Source organism: Sinocyclocheilus grahami, unplaced genomic scaffold (genome assembly GCF_001515645.1).
Source record: "Sinocyclocheilus grahami isolate Dianchi unplaced genomic scaffold, SAMN03320097.WGS_v1.1 scaffold1085.1, whole genome shotgun sequence".
NCBI classification, from domain to species: domain Eukaryota; kingdom Metazoa; phylum Chordata; class Actinopteri; order Cypriniformes; family Cyprinidae; genus Sinocyclocheilus; species Sinocyclocheilus grahami.
The window spans coordinates 618,981-635,768 of NW_015506264.1; the positions used below are offsets into that span (position 1 = coordinate 618,981).

The 16,788-nt window shown below is 39.2% G+C and overlaps 2 protein-coding genes across 2 annotated transcripts in view; both read right to left on the minus strand.

Moving 5' to 3' along the window:
* The window catches only part of LOC107566572 (ribonuclease inhibitor-like), a 44,886-nt gene extending 31,521 nt beyond the window's left edge, over positions 1–13,365 (minus strand). The window contains exons 1-4 of the mRNA XM_016252048.1: positions 12,654–13,365; positions 9,940–10,110; positions 8,724–8,897; positions 6,991–7,164 (exon numbers count right to left, since the gene is read on the minus strand). Coding sequence (XP_016107534.1) covers positions 6,991–7,164; positions 8,724–8,897; positions 9,940–10,110; positions 12,654–13,006 — 872 coding nt within the window. The 5' untranslated portion in view covers positions 13,007–13,365. The remainder of the gene's footprint in view (positions 1–6,990; positions 7,165–8,723; positions 8,898–9,939; positions 10,111–12,653) is intronic.
* An 87-nt stretch (positions 13,366–13,452) lies between these two features.
* LOC107566573 (NACHT, LRR and PYD domains-containing protein 3-like) overlaps positions 13,453–16,788 on the minus strand; it is a 23,651-nt gene continuing 20,315 nt past the window's right edge. Inside the window, exons 4-6 of the mRNA XM_016252049.1 lie at positions 14,756–14,869; positions 13,508–14,016; positions 13,453–13,472 (exon numbers count right to left, since the gene is read on the minus strand). Of these exons, the coding sequence (XP_016107535.1) occupies positions 13,453–13,472; positions 13,508–14,016; positions 14,756–14,869 (643 nt within the window). The remainder of the gene's footprint in view (positions 13,473–13,507; positions 14,017–14,755; positions 14,870–16,788) is intronic.

Below are 16,788 nucleotides of genomic sequence, written 5' to 3' on the forward strand. Positions count from 1 at the left end.
TGAGGGGTTTGATCTCAGAGCTGAAGCCAGAGCAGCACAACCTTCATCTGTGACGCCACAATCCCTCAACCTGTAGAGAACAATGACAGAATGTGAATTGTAGTTGAAGTGTCTGTAAGTCTGTTATTGACTCGGGTCTCAGAGCAGGAGAGGAGATATAATGACAAACATTGCCACAAACTGCTGCTGATAGAATGAGATTTATGCATGTTGATGCTCAAAGGTGCTGTTTGAAACTGTCATGTGCTTCAGGTAGGGATGCAACGATTAACCGATTTCACTATTAACCGTGCCTTAAATCGTCACGGTTAATTAATCGTAAAGGTTCTGCAACACCGTGTTTCTGTTGCACGGAACGGAACTGTTGCAACTTGTGCAAAATGAAAAAGTTTGGTGCGCCAGTTTAAAGTTTCCGACTACCGAGCTTATCAGAGACACAGAGGCTATTATGCACGCACACTGGATTAACTATGGCAGAGGCACCTAGCAGCGAAACTGTGTTTCCTCCAAAGAAGCGACTGAAGTCAGCAGTTTGGGATTATTTTGGGTACACAAAGAATGACCAGGGCATCATTGAAGATGACGGATCACCTGTCTGCCAAACGTGCCGTAAAAAGGTTGCTGCTAAAGGATCGAATACATCAAATTCAATGCAGCACCTGCCGGATCACCACCCAGCTTTGCACGCTCAAGTAAAGGTAGTAATACATAATAACGGAGTTAAATTACGTGGCAAATTACTTAATGAAATATGTTGGTAGGGAATTAAATATAAACGTGTCACTTACAATCAATGCTGTAGCGGTGAGAGTTGTGGGCTTTAAGTGCAACATAAACAAAGCCGCATGTAATGTTCGTCACGTGTAAAATTAGATGAATGATCAAAAAGAATATGTATGGATGATAGTTGATGACAATAACTGTTCAGTTAATAAGTTAATATTAGTCTTATATTAATAATAATATTAAATATTGTAGAAATATAATTGTTAATGTAATTAAATATTGAAAATCAACTTAAATCATTACTGCAAGTCCAGTCAAAGTTCATCTTGGTATGGATTGTTTTTTTTTTCTTATTAACTTTTAGCGCAAGACTAGTGGTGTAGCTGCATTTTCAACAACCAACTGTTGCAGAATTCTTTGCAAAGTGTGTGACTTATGCTCCCACTTCAAAACAAGCCCAGGATTTGAATAGAGCAGTGGCCTATTTCATCTCCAAAGATATGATGCCATTTCAGATTGTGGAAAAACCTGGATTTCTTCATCTGATGAAAAAGGCATTGCCACAATACAAAGTTCCAACAAGAAGCTACTTCTCCACAAACAAAATCCTAGCCATGTACAAGCAGGTACGACCAAGTGTGGAGGAACAGCTGGTAAAGGGTGTGTGGTTTGGTGTAACCACAGACCTGTGGACCAGCCATGGTGGTGGAGGAGAACCCTTTATGAGCTTTACAGTCCACTACCTCTCTACTAATTTAAGCTTAAGACTTGCTGTCTTGAGCAGTGGTGGCTGGTCAATAGGGGGCGCTGGGGCGGGTGCGGGGCCCCGGACTAATGAGTGTCTATGTAGGTACACAAACTTTTGAAAAGCATGTGATTTGAGGCTAAGCTCTAATTGGCTTGTTTCAAATTGTCCTTGGGGCTCAGCGCCCTCCCACTTTTGTTGTTAGAGCGACTGCGTTCAGATGAAGAAAAAAAAAGGATAAAAAGGATAAAGGAGTTTGGACCAGATCGACCATACTTGCAAATTCACCAGCAATCAAGTGATCGCGGTCACGCCTACACTCGGGGCTTTTCCAGCACTTCTTATGGCAAACGGAGTTGGCTGGCTGGATGTGATGTAAGTCATGTCTTTTATTGTTTTCCGTGTTTGCTGTTTCAAAGTCATGGCACCGAAACGTTGTGGACAACAACAGGGGTTCGCGACTTAAAACATCTCTCTGAAAAGTGCAAGCGGCATGAAAGTAGCCGAAGCGATCTTGACAACGCTATGAGGCTCCAGTTTTTTGGGAAGCTTAGCATTGCTGAACAGCTAGATGAAGGCTACAGGATTGGCATTAGAAGGCACAATTAAGAGGTCACAAAAAATAGACATATCCTGTCTAGAATAATAGACTGTGTGAAATTTTGTGGCACGTTTGAGTTGGCTTTGCGTGGCCATGACGAGTGCGAGACGTCAGACAATCCCGGGATATTCCGTGGCCAGGTCGATTTTGTTGCTTCTCTTGATGGAGTTTTGAAAGAGCACCTCGAGAATGCCACAGTGTTTAAGGGAACTTCGAAAACCGTACAGAACAAGCTGTTGGACTGTATGTTGTCTGTTGTGAGGGAGCACATAATCCAAGAAGCACAGAGCAGCGACTTTCTCTCAGTCCAGGCCGACGAGACCACCGATATTGCCACACAGTGTCAACTTGTGCTTGTACATTGACGCCAAAAGCAACGTACAGGAGAGTTTTTTTGAGTTTATTCCTCTGCATTAAACTACAGCTGATTCCATCGCTACAGCACTAAAAGAGCGTCTTGCTGTCATCCTTCCAGAGGATCAGAAGAATAAACTCATCTCCCAAGCGTATGATGGAGCCAGCGTGATGAGGGGTGCCACTGCAGGTGTTCAAAGGAAGATGCAAGATGTGTACCCAAATGCCCATTACATCCACTGCTATGCACATCAACTCAATCTGATAATGCAACAGGCCACTTCTCACATACCCAAAGTGAGATTTTTTTTTTCTGACCTTGGAGGATTTGCCAGCTTTTTCTCAAGATCACCCAAGCGCACAGATGTCCTTGATAAAGTAGTTGCCCATAGACTACCAACATCAAGCAGTCAGATGGAACTTCCACAGCCGTGAGGATCAGGATTTTCAGGATTTTTTCTGCAACTTTTCCACAACATCATGCCACATGTGGACCTCCTCTATGCCAAACTCCAGAAGAAGAACATAGATTCAGTCCACATCAGGGGGAGCATCCAGCAGTTCCAGCAGGACATAAAGACGACCAGCTAGCAGCTGTATTCCTTGTTTTGCATTTATTATTATTATTTTTATTATTATCATTGATACGTTTTCTTATTCCTTTACAGAAATTATCTCCATTCCCTGGTGGACCAATGCAGTGAAGGTGGTTCTCAACCGAAGAAGCAGCGGTCATTCAGTCCAGAGGTCCATGAACGGATTGCAGCAGAAGTGAGTTTTTATTGCAGTCAAATTAAACCATTACCAAGAAGTTAAACTCCATTGTTTATTTACCTTCTATGGGTACTTGTAAATGTCTTCTCATGTCTTTGATTTTATAAAAAAGCTTGCTTAAGTATTGTAGCAAAGAGTATATCCTTAAGATAAAGAAACATTTAAATAATATAAATTAATATAAATAATAATAATACATTTGCCCATTGATAACTTTACTATGAGAGGATTACTATTCCATGTTTGTGGGATCAATGTGAGGAGCAATAATATTGTAGTCACCAAAAAGACATTTACAATTACCCACAGAAGGTAAATGAAACAATGCAGTGTAATTTGTTGCAAATTAAATGTGTAGATGATACAGTTATACAATGACCATGTCTCTTTTCAAATAAGAGTCTTTAAATGTCTCATTATACAAGCATTACATAAAAAAGTTAATAATAAAAAGTATTTTGGAGGTCAGTTTTGTTGATTATAAGCTGATTATATTGGGCTTTATGAAACTATAATAAATGTATATGCATTTTTTATATACTGCAAGGTTATCTTTTTAACCATTTACACAGTCTTTAAACTGATCTAAAACAATTTGTTATTCTTTGGTTTCCTCTTGTGGACAACATTAGTATTACAGCCTTCATCTCTGAGTTTGATTAAAATAAATGGCTGGTGTTTTAAAAATTGCTGTTAGCACCCTGAACATCAGAAGTTCATGAAGCTTGACATGTTTACTAAGAATGAACATGTTTATGAAGTTTTGAGAAATTATGGATTCAAACACTAAAACACTGGTCTCCCTTTATAACTTAAATTGGTCATTTTAAATGTAGCAGTTGAAATTGACATTGTCATCACTACATCATTTTTGCTTTTATCCTTTACTGCGTAGGTCTGTGATACCATACTCAGACACACATTGGAAAGGTTCTCCTTCACAGACCACCTCATTAGTGCCACCTTGCTGCAAGCAGACAGGTTTGAACAGTACAAAATGATGTTTCCTGAAGATGCACTGAGCAGGACTTTGAAGGGCCAATCCAGTGCTCGACGGGAGTAAGCTGAAGACAGAGCTTAGTCTCATCTACTGCAAGGAAGAGTTCAGAGCCTGTTCTGGTGCTTTGGACCTACTCCAGCTGTTTATGGAGAACAATCTTGAGGAAGTCTGGTAACACTTTCTATGAAGCCCGTATTTCTAATACATTATAAGGGTATTCTTAAGGCATTATAATGAATGCATAATGCATTATAAAAAAACCTTATACTATGTTGTATTATCTCATGAATATTCATAAGAACAGTTTTAATATATTATAATATTTACTTATTTGTGGTTATAGCTTTTAAGAGTATGATGATTTATAACACAATGAACATGTTGCATCCACTTTTACAATGGATTATATTTCTCATAGTTATAATGTATTATAAGTCTCATATCTTGCCATTTTTCTTATGCTACTTTCCTTAAAGCGGTCAAAGACCACTTCAGATATCAGATCAGATGAATGTGTAATATGACACATTTTGCTTTGAACTATTTTTATTGTAATATCAGTTTGATTATTTTGATGGTACCCTTTAGACAGCTGTTGATAAGTAACTCTGCAACTACATATCAACTAGCGGTCATTAGAGTATTAGTATGTCTGCTACTGTAAATATTTGCTAACACTTTATTTTGATGGTCAACCAACAGATAAACTGACTATAAGTGTCTTTGCAAGTACGTCAACTTATTCTACCATACTAGATTCTACCATTCTTGAGCATACTAATACTCTAATGAGAGTTAGTTGGCATGTAGTTGCAAAGTTGCTTATAGTCGATTGATTTAGGGGACCATGAAAATAAAATGTAACCATATAAAACATTGCATTTTTGTCAGTTGGAGTATTAAGCTCATCAATTAATTAACATTAGCTCCACAGGAAACACTCAAATTACACTCAACATCTAACCACTCACAAGCTGTAATAAGATACTGTGCAGATCTTAAATAAACAATGTCAAGATACGATACAGTCCATTATTCTGTAAATAAAAGATACTGTGCAGATCTTAAATAAACAATGCCAAGATATGATACAGTCCATTATTCTGTAAATGAAGTAGATTTAATACGGTGTTCATTGTGTGTTATAAATAATCATACTCTTAAACTTATAACCACAAATACGTAAGTATTATGATGTTTTGGTTCAAAAGAATCAAGAATCAAAAGGGCGAGACTAGAGGGATAAATCCAGGAAAACAGGCAAAGATCAGAAACCAAGAAAACAGACAGGGCAAGACTAGGCTAGGACTGGGAAACTAACGAGGGCTCTGTAAAGTAGCTATCACTGCTGGCGATAAGCGCATACAATACTCGGCCGTTTGATAGGAGTCAGATTAAGTGATATATAGTGAATGTGTGATTGGATACAGCTGTGTGCAATCAGTGCTGTGTGCAATCAGTACAATGGATGATGGGATATGTAGTCCGGGATGATATGCAACAGTTTGTGTAGTGCGAGAGTCAATGTAATGGAAAGGGTGACCTCTGATGGCAAGCAGACGGAAGTTCATGGACCGGATTCGTGACAGTATTATAATTGTTGTTATGATTATTCATGACCTCAGAAGACTACAGAGGGTAGTCCGGACTGCTGAGCGAATCATTGGTACAACCCTCCCTTCTCTCCAAGAACTGTACTCATCCAGAGTGAGCAAAAGGGCTGGCAAAATCACTCTGGACCCCTCACATCCAGCACACTCCCTCTTTGAACTGTTGCCATCTGGTCGACGCTACAGAGCTCTGAGCACCAGAACGACCAGACACAGGAACAGTTTCTTCCCTCAGGCCATCCATCTCATGAACACTTAACAATAACATACAATTGTCAATGTATATATTGTTATTACTTATTTACTTGTTCTATTTTTTATTCTTTTTTTATCTGTGTTTTTGTACTGTCGCTGTCATTCTGTTGCACTGCGGACACTTCTGTCATGAAAACAAATTCCTCGTATTTGAAAACATGCCTGGCAATAAAGCTCATTCTGATTCTGATTCTGATAAATAACACTTTAAAATATAAAGAGTGTTCATGTGATTTTATAAACTAATAGTGTTGTGAAATTAATGAATGCATAATAATCGTGATAACTGTGAAACCGTAGTTATTCCTCAGACTATAATTGTACCAACAAAATCTATAATCATTACATCCCTAGCTTCAGGACGGAACAGACACAGAGCTGAATGTGAGATATTGTTACATAGTGATATAAGGACGGATCTGTCTGGAGAAACAGTAACTTGCTCCTCTAATAATCACCTACAGGAGGACATTTGCTTCACAGGAGCCACGTGTTCCCCATTACATCTCATTTATTAACTCTTGTGATCAAACACATCATTGTGTCATGTTTGGCAGCTTATAAACTGAACAGAAATCACTAAATCACACATTAGTATCTGAACATTCACATCTGTATGACATCTGTGAGAACACAATGAGCTCATGGGATTTCAGAAAATGAAGAAAATAAGAGGAAAATAAACTCTTACACAGAGATGGACAGGTGAAGGAGTATTAATCAAACTAGCAGAAGCAACTGAAGCTCCAGTAAATGTTTGGTGGCCAAAAACAGGAGCAAGAGCTCATGATGTGATGAAGATGAATGAAATGAACTTCATCTTCAGTCATTTGTGCTGAGATTTAGTGTGTCCAGTCAGAATTTACATTAAAGGACACATCTTACTGAAGACAAAGACATGAGACTATCAGAGAGATGATCTTACCACAGTTTCTCCAGTTTACAGTGAGGATCCTCCAGTCCAGCACAGAGACGCTTCACTCCTGAATCTCCTAGTTGATTCCCAGACAGACTCAGTTCTCTCAGGTGTGAGGGGTTTGATCTCAGAGCTGAAGCCAGAGCAGCACAACCTTCATCTATGACGCTACACTTACTCAACCTGTAGAGAACAATGACAGAATGTGAATTGTAGTTGAAGTGTCTGTAGTTTGTTATTGACTCTGGTCTCAGAGCAGGAGAGGAGATATAATGACAAGCATTGCCGCATTCTTCTGCTGATAGAATGAGATTTATGCATGTTGATGCTCAATGGTGCTGTTTGAAACTGTCATGTGCTTCAGGACTGAACAGACACACAGAGCTGAATGTGAGATATTGTTTCATAGTGATATAAGGACGGATCTGTCTGGAGAAACAGTCACTTACAGCTGTAATAAACACCTACAGGAGGACATTTGCTTCACAGGAGTCACGTGTTCCCCATTACATATCATTTATTAATTCTTCTGATAAAACACATCATTGTATCATGTTTGGCAGCTTATAAACTGAACGGAAATCACTAAATCACACATTAGTATCTGAACATTCAGGTTGAATCTTTATGACATCTGAGAACACAATGAGCTCATGGGATTTCAGAAAAAGTGGAAAATAAGAGGAAAAAACTTACACAGAGATGGGCAGGTGAAGGAGTATCAAAGGGGTCATATGATGCAATTAAAATTTTTACTTTCTCTTTGGAGTGTTACAAGCTCTTGGTGCATAAAGAAGATCTGTAAAGTTGCAAAGAGTAAAGTATCAAATCCAAAGAGATATTCTTTATAAAAGTTAAGAGTCAACCACGCCTACCTAAAACGCCTCGTTCTAACACACCCCCACATATCTACATCACTATGTGGGAAGATTTGCATAACGCCACCCAAATGTTCACACAAAGAAAGAAGGCTTCATTTTTATTCTCGCTGTAGTATTGTTGCCGCCGCCGCCGCCATGTCGTGAAGGCACTGTGTGTTTCGTTGTGAAAGCGAAACTACTTTGTTTGGTCTTCCAAAAGAGGACACAACTAGAAATCAGTGGTTAAGTTGTATTTACAACACTGTTCCAGAACAGTTCAACCCAAATATTTAGATGTGTGCAGCGCATTTTGAGGAGGATGAGGACTGTTTCCTGTGAGAGTAGCCTACAATGCCGGTGTCTGTTTCTATAAAGTGGGGCAGTTTCAACTTTACAAGAACAGTCTGGTGCTTCTGACACACAGTCGGTAAGTAAGTTTTCATATGTAAACAATTTGCCACTGATGATTCAAACGTGAGTTTTGAGCAGTGTAGAGTAACTGTTAGAGCTTGTTGTTTGTCATTTCTCCAATCACAAATGCAGACATGGTTTTATGTTTATGCAGCGCGATACGCAACGCAACGCAACGCAACGCGTAAAAACACAGTATAAGTCATTATAATCAGTAATTATGTCCACACTGGATGCAACAAATGCCTCGTTTATAATGGGTTTTCAGCATCATATGACCCCTTTAATCAGACTAGCAGAAGCAACTGAAGCTCCAGTAAATGAGCAAGAGCTCATGATGTGATGAAGATGAATGAAATGAACTTTATCTTCAGTCATTTGTGCTGAGATTTAGTGTCTAGTCAGAATTTACATTAAAGGACACATCTTACTGAAGACAAAGACATGAGACTATCAGAGAGATGATCTTACTGCAGTATCTCCAGTTTACAGTGAGGATCCTCCAGTACAGCACAGAGACGCTTCACACCCAAATCTCGTAGTTTATTCCCAGACAGACTCAGTTCTCTCAGGTGTGAGGGGTTTGATCGCAGAGCTGAAGCCAGAGCAGCACAACCTTCATCTGTGACGCCACAATATCTCAACCTGTAGAGAACAATGACACACTCTTCACTCTCTCAGATCAGATCAGTTTAGCAGTGAATCCATTAGTAAAGAGAAAGTAATTCAATGTGTGATGCATCATTGAACTGAGATTTAAAATGTAAAAGAACAAAACAAAAACATGATCATAAATAATTTAAAGCCTCATTCAAAAAAAAATGTATTGCACTGTCAGGATTTTTAACCAAATTGTCTGCCTTATGTAGACATTCATTCAAATGTGTTTAATCACACTATTCATTACACAGCTGAACTTTATAGTGCTATTTTGATCTGTATTAATATGTATGGAGTAGTGATGAGTGAGTGAGTGAGTGAGTGTGTGTGTGTGTGTGTGTTTCTCCTCCATCACCCAAGAATAGCAAAACCTGAGATCACCTACACTGTGAGATATTATTTATAGTTTATGTAAATTGTGGCAGATAGTACTTACACCTCAATGTATTGCAGTGCTTTACAAAACAGTACATAATAACATATTCTTTATATGATCCTATTCATTATAAACAGATGCTGCCTTCTAGTGTCCTTACTTGTGTCTATTCCTAAAGCCCCCCTACACCTCCTCCTAATCACACTGAAGCTGCTGATCAGTAAAGCTGTTCTTGAAGCTGCAGGAAGAGACTCACGCTTTTGAGTTTGGGAACAATATAAGCTGCATGTGGTTGATTCACCAGAACATCTGATCAACGTGAGGACACCACATATAATTTTAATTATATACATGTTAGACATTTCATTTCCATGTTTTGAATATTTTCTTATGTTTTCTTTAATATAAACACCTCTCTGAGCTCATATACAATGGAATAAATGAGAAGAAATGCATTTTTGTACTCGGGTTGGTTGTCTCAAAAGCCCACTGTCCTTACTCTCCCACTTATCTGATTGGTTTCTTTAGTAATTTTGTCTGATAACAGTCAAGCTTTTTACATTTTGTCTGACTTATTGTGTTTTCAGACTTTTTTGGGCGATTTGTTTTTCACTTCACAAATATTTTACAGCGTGTCATATTTAATTTTACCACAGTATCTCCAGTTTACAGTCAGGATTTTGTAGTACATCAGAGAGAAGATTCACTGAATCTCCTAGTTTATTTAGAGACAGATTCAGGTGTCTCAGGTGTGAGGGGTTTGATCTCAGAGCTGAAGCCAGAGCAGCACAACCTTCATCTGTGACGCCACAATCACTCAACCTGTAGAGAACAATGACACACTCTTCACTCTCTCAGATCAGATCAGTTTAGCTGTGAATACAAATACAAATCACAAAACACAAATAAATATGTTTGATGGATCATTGGACTGAGATCTAAAATGTCACAGAACAAAAACATGAGCCTGATTTAAGAAATAATTATTTTAATATTATAAAATAATATTACTTTGTTGCACAATGTCAGTAGTTTAAAGGGGTCATGAACTGAGAAACCAAAATGTCAATTCCCTTGATCTTTTGACATAAGAGGACATTGTACTATAAAAACATCCTGTAAGTTTCAGAACTCAAAACTTTGTCGTTAGTCTAAAAACAGCTTATATTGAAGCCAGTCTGACAAAACGACAGCTACGTCAGTAAGAAATATCTTTTCTTCATTTCATTTTACTGCGGATTCATTTACAAACAAGGCACAATTTGACGTGGGATTTTCAAAAAGATTGAAACTAAAAGAAGATGTTGTGTCGACTATATTGAATCCGATGTGGCACCACACAAGTGTGAGTAACTGTTTGTATTACGTGATCACTATTGCTTTGTCTCTTCTTACAGATTGTTTGATATGTATTGAGTTATTTATATGTTTTTGACCTAAATCACAGCAGCGTCCATCTGTGAAGAACGTAGACTGTCAAACACACAACTATTATCCAATCACAGCAGTGTGTGTTTACTTCTGAGTCTACAATCCTCCACATCTATTCAAACAGAGCGTTCTGATGAGGGGGTCAAAAACAGGACAGAAAATAGTTTATTACTTCTAAATTATGATTTTTTTTTTAAATGTAAAATCTAGACAACAATATAAGTGGACCTCAGAGAACAGTACAAAATAAAAAAACAGAGGCAGTTCATGACCCCTTTAAAACTTACAATTACTTAAATTCCTTTTTTGCAAAGACATTTTTAATTATTGACAATAATTTATTCATATGCTACTTCTCTGTCTCTGAATCTAATGGCGTCACTGATTTGATATAAAACACATCAAAATACTGACGACTAAACTCTGGACAACATCTGCAGCACTTCTGTAGCGTCTGGACCAATCAGACACACCATTTTTCATTTGATTTAACAAATCAATTATTCATTAGATTAACAAACGTTCACAGACCCCTCACCCAATAAACATACTGGGTGCCAAGTTGTCTGTGAACAAGGCCCAGGACCCTGGTTACCATGGCAACCCTGACACCAGATACATTTACGACCTAATGGAATGTGAGCAGGGTAAATCACTGCCTTTTCCATAGGAAGAGACACAGTGCACAGTAGAAATGGACTTTTCTACTAATTAATTAATAGGAATACCTTTCTTTGAATGAACACACATATCCTTCAGGTCATGGTATATGTTGTCTTTGATAATTTTAGACTATTTTATGCATGCTTATGATGGAACCCATTCCTGTCATCTTGCCTATATGTAATCCTACCATGTTTAGTATCTATGAATTCGCCTTTTGATGATCTAAACGAGAGTGTATATTATATGTTGGTACATAGGCAATATATTAGTGTCCTGAAAATCTTTAGTAATTTCGATTCAAGTTCCATTTGCAAATTACCATGCCCTCACACAAAGGGTCATAAAAACTCCCCAGTATCTCAAAACTCCCACTTGGGATACCGGCCTTTCTCATTGGACAAGCCCATCTTGAAAGGCAGGGATCTTCTCCGACCTAAAAGGCCTCGCAGCATGTGACCCGCCCGAGTCGGTGGTTCTGTTTTGAGAAGATGTGAGCTACAACGCTCCAGGACATCCTAAGCTCGTGCCAGACTTCGGCCTTGACTTTTCCATTCACAAAGATTCTCTGACTCAAACTGGTTCTTTTTCATCAACCAACTTCAGCAAAGATCAACTTGAACCTTTGGACTGCATCAAGCCTTTCTTTCAGACAGACGAGACGTGCAAGTATTCAAACTTAGTCTTATTAATTGATACATTAGGTATCATTTGCACCTTTTTACAAAGGTGTGTTTGAACTAAGAATCTGATGTTTCCTTCAGGCGGTAGATCTGCTGAATATGCAAATGGTTCCATAACTTCATATTCTTATTTTCTCTCCTCTTTACTGAGTTAAGTTTTAACCCTTTCCTATACCAACTGTATGCGTGTGTATGTGTATGTTAGACCAGTTTAAGTGTTTATGTAGTATGTTAGACTAGTTTAAGTGTTTATGTAGTTAATAAAGTCTTGACGTTGTTCATTGTTTGCTCATAACTGGAGTCACTTAATCATGCAGATTTATGCTACAAGCTCTTTGTAGAATTGTACAGTAAGAAAGTTATTTTCCTTAACCAGGAAATTAATGTTCTTAGAATTGACACAGTTGACCCTGAGAGGTCCCCTAAATATCTACAGCGGATCTAAATATTTATAATTAATTATAACTAGTTATGATTAATTATTCATATTTCCCCATGAGCTGATTCGCTAAACTTCAGATTTATGAGCTTTAACTTTGATTTGCTTCATGTTCTAACAGTGAAGTGATTGTTCTCAGTGATACTTACTGAACTGATCTGGATTCTTTAATCACAGGAAGCAGCTTCTGAAGAACTTCCATATTTTCAGCCTTATTCTTTCCTTTAACAAATTTATCAAGACGAAACTCATTCAGTTCCTCTTCTGATGTCAACAGCACAAAAACTACAGCTGACCACTGAGATGAAGAGAGATTGGCTCCCTTTATTCTTCCAGATTTCAGATACTGTTGTATTTCCTCCACTAGTGAATGATCACCCAGTTCATTCAGACAGTGGAACAGATTGATGGATTTCTCTGGAGAGTCAATGGTCCTGATATTCTTCTTGATGTACTCAACTGTTTCCTCATTGCTGTCAGAGCTGCTTCTTTTCATTGTCATTATTTGTCGTAGGAGAATCTGAGGAGACTTTACTGACAAACCCAGAAGGAACCGCAGGAAAAGATCCAGATGTCCATTTTTACTCTGTAGAGCCTCATCCACAGCTCTCTGATGCAGCTCAGATAATGAAACATGTTCTGATGAATTTAGTTGAAACCAGTCTTTCACTTTAGACAGAAAACTCTGGTCAAACACATTTCTGTTGTGGTTTGTACAGGAGAGGTGCACATATAGAGCTGCTAGATGCTCCTGAATGCTCAGATGAACAAAGCAGAAGACTTTCCCCTGATACAAGCCAAACTCCTCTCTGAAGATCTGAGTGCACAATCCTGAGTACACTGATGCTTCTGTCACATCAATGCCACATCCAGATGAGAGCAGAGGGAAGCAGATTCCCCACAATGAGGTTCATCAGCAGCATGTCCACTGAGGCTGATTCACTTACATTACACAACCTCACAGCGCTCTGAAAATCTATAGACAGACGACACTCATCCAGACCATCAAAGATGAACAACACTTTATATTCATCACTGGATATTTCCATTTCTTTCATTTCAGGGAAAAAGACATGAAGAAGATCTGAAAGACTGAGTGTTTTGTCCTTCATCAGGTTGATTTCTCTGAAAGGAAGTGGAAATATGAGCTGGACGTCCTGATTCTCTTTCCCTTCAGCCCAGTCCAGGATGAACTTCTGCACAGAGACTGTTTTTCCAATGCCAGCGACTCCCTTTGTCAGCACAGTTCTGATGGCTTTGTCTTGTCCAGGTAAAGCTCTAAAGATGTCACTGCATTTGATGGCTGTGTCCTCTGTTGCTGCTCTCCTGGATTGTGTCTCAATCTGTCTCACCTCATGCTCATTACTGATCTCTCCACTCTCACTCTCTGTGATGTAGAGCTCTGTGTAGATCTCAATCAGGAGCGTTGGGTTTCCCTGCGTCGCTGTTCCCTCATACAGACACTCAAACTTCTTCATCAGATTAGATCTAAACCTGTTGAGGACTTCATGCCTATAAAATTAAAATACTGCATTATTAAATAAGCTAAACTAATGTATTCTGTGTCTTAATGAAATAGTCTTTTACAGAAATATTAGACCTAAGATCAGTCTTTGTATCTTCACTCTTATAATCTAATGACTGATTCATGGACTCCTCACTCCTCACAGACACACAGCTGGACTCTGCTTCTGATCTCTTCTGCTGAACTGAACTATAACAGAGAGAGATTCACGTTTGAATGACCATATTTAACAAAGTACATCTTCGTATATTGTTAAAATAAAAGAAAAAATACTTTAAAAATACTTTAAAAGGGCACTTCATGATCACTTCATTTACACTATTTTATTACAAAAGATGTTAAATTGATCTGAGTGCTTTCACAAATTTTTCTTTGAGTCCACGAGACCGTAGGTTGTCCCATTCGTCATTTTAGCTTTCAGAAGGGTGCTCGCAAGTGCCCTCTTTGCGGCCGCTATGCACCATAGATGTGCACTTCTGCTGAGCCCACACTGGGGCAAGCTCCGTGGCAGACATATACCCGACAGTGTGGACTCAGAGGAAGAACACAAGGGTTTAGGGTACCATTTGGGACAGGGCCATATATGTTAAAATATCAGATAAAGATAAAAAAAAATATCCATTAGCAATATACAAACAAATTCCCCATGTATTATAGAAAATACTCTATATACTATTTTGATTATTTAAAATGACATGCTATAATAATATTTATATAAAAATGTACCTGAGATCAGTCTTTGTATCTCCACTCTTAAACTGTATTGGAGGATTCATAGACTCCTCACTCCTCATAGACACACAGCTGGACTCTGCTTCTGATCTCTTCTGCTGAACTGAACTATAACAGAGAGAGATTAAAGTCAATCCTTTGAATTAACATATTTAACAAAGTACATCTTCATATATTATTTAAACAATCACTTTAAAAAACACTTCATGATCATTTAATTTACAGTATTTTATTACAAAGGATGTTGAATTGATCTGAGTGCTTTTACAAATGCATCTCTCTGTGTTACACTATATATGATAAAATACAGTGTTGGGAGTAACACTTTTCAAAAGTAACATATTAGAGTAGTACATTACTTTTTGCAGTAATGCAGTAATATAATGCATCACTAATAACATTTGGATAATATTATTATTACTTGTTACAATAATATATTGTTAGTGGTGAATTTACCAACACCGCTAAACTGCATTCCACGGGTGAAATAGTTAGTCTATTTCCTGTTGCTGTAATTTGACGGTTGAGACGAATTCTACATTTGTGAGATGGACACACTCCCGTTATTTTCAGTTCATCAGAGATGTCACGAATTCAGTCCATGGACTTACGTTTATTCACCACCCTTTCCATTTCATTGACTCTCGCACAACACAAACTGTTGCATAGCACCCCGGACTACATATCCCATCATTCTTTGCACGATTTGCACACTGCACTGATTGCACATAGCTGTTTCTAATCACCTCACTCACTATATAACACCCACTCTAACCACATTTCTCGGCTGAGTATTGTTTAGCCTTTACCCCTTTCCGAGTCTCCATGTTTTCCTTGTTTTGCCTTGCCTTGTCAGTTTTCTCGGTTCTGATCTTTGCCTGTCTCCCTGGATTTATCCCTCTAGTCTCGGCCCTGTGATTCTGTCTGCTTATCGGTGACCTACGCTAGCCCTAGGACTATTCTTGCGTTTTGCCCGCCATATACCTGTCTGCCATTATCTGACCCATGCCTGTTTTATGACCACGTCTCTGTCTTCTCCTAATAAAGAGCTTGCATTTGGATCCGCACGTCTCACGTCTTGTCAGCCCCCTTACAGAATACTCAGCCAAACAAGGATCCAGCAGCTTTTCTGAGGAGCATTGGCCAGGTATGGACACCACAAGGATTTGTTAGCCCTTAAACAGGGTCCACGATCACTGGAGAACTATATCCGAGAGTATTTAGCTATCGCTCACTATTCTGAGTTACCGGACTGTTTATTGATAGAGTTTTTCTGCGATGGCATAAATCAACCTCTGAGGGCTAAGCTTAGACGCGAGGGTCCACGTTCATCACTCGCTCAGTTCATGGATTATGCTTTGTTGACTGTCGGATCTGTATTTACTGTGGGTGTCGCGGAGGAAGAACGCAACACAATGTGTGTGACTGAAGTGGTGGCTGTACCAGAGCACGCTCACAAAATGGCGGCAGCAGCGGAGCCTGATCGCAAGAGGGATGCACCGCTGGTGTCTGCACGCACCGTTGGTATCCCCAAACCCACTCACACAAACCCTTCTGTTCATGAACTAATTCCCCTGTCTGAAGGTTTTTCCCTGATGGGGATCGCCTTTTGTTGCGTTTGGGCTGCATACACCTCCACAGAACTCCCAGAGGCGGCAGCACCCACTATCAGGTCTGCAGAGTCGGTGGCTGAAGCTACAGTCTCTCCTGAGGTGGTGGTGCTCGCTGCTGTGTTCCCCGAAGCGATGGTGCCCGCTGCAGTTTCTCCAGAGGTGGCGGCGCGTGCTGCAGAACCTTCCGAAGCGGCGGTGCTCGCTTCAGCTCCTTGCGTGGTGGTGGCGCCTAGAAAAGCACATTCGACCTGTCATGTCAGGGTCGTAAAAACCTTTGCCGAACTCTCCCTGTATCCTGGGGGCTCTACTGTAGAACCTCCAGAGGTGGCGGCATCCGCTGCAGAACCTCCAGAGGTGTCAGTAGTACCCACCTGTGAACTCTCTGCCTGTCCTGTTCCGGCCAAGGAGGCCATC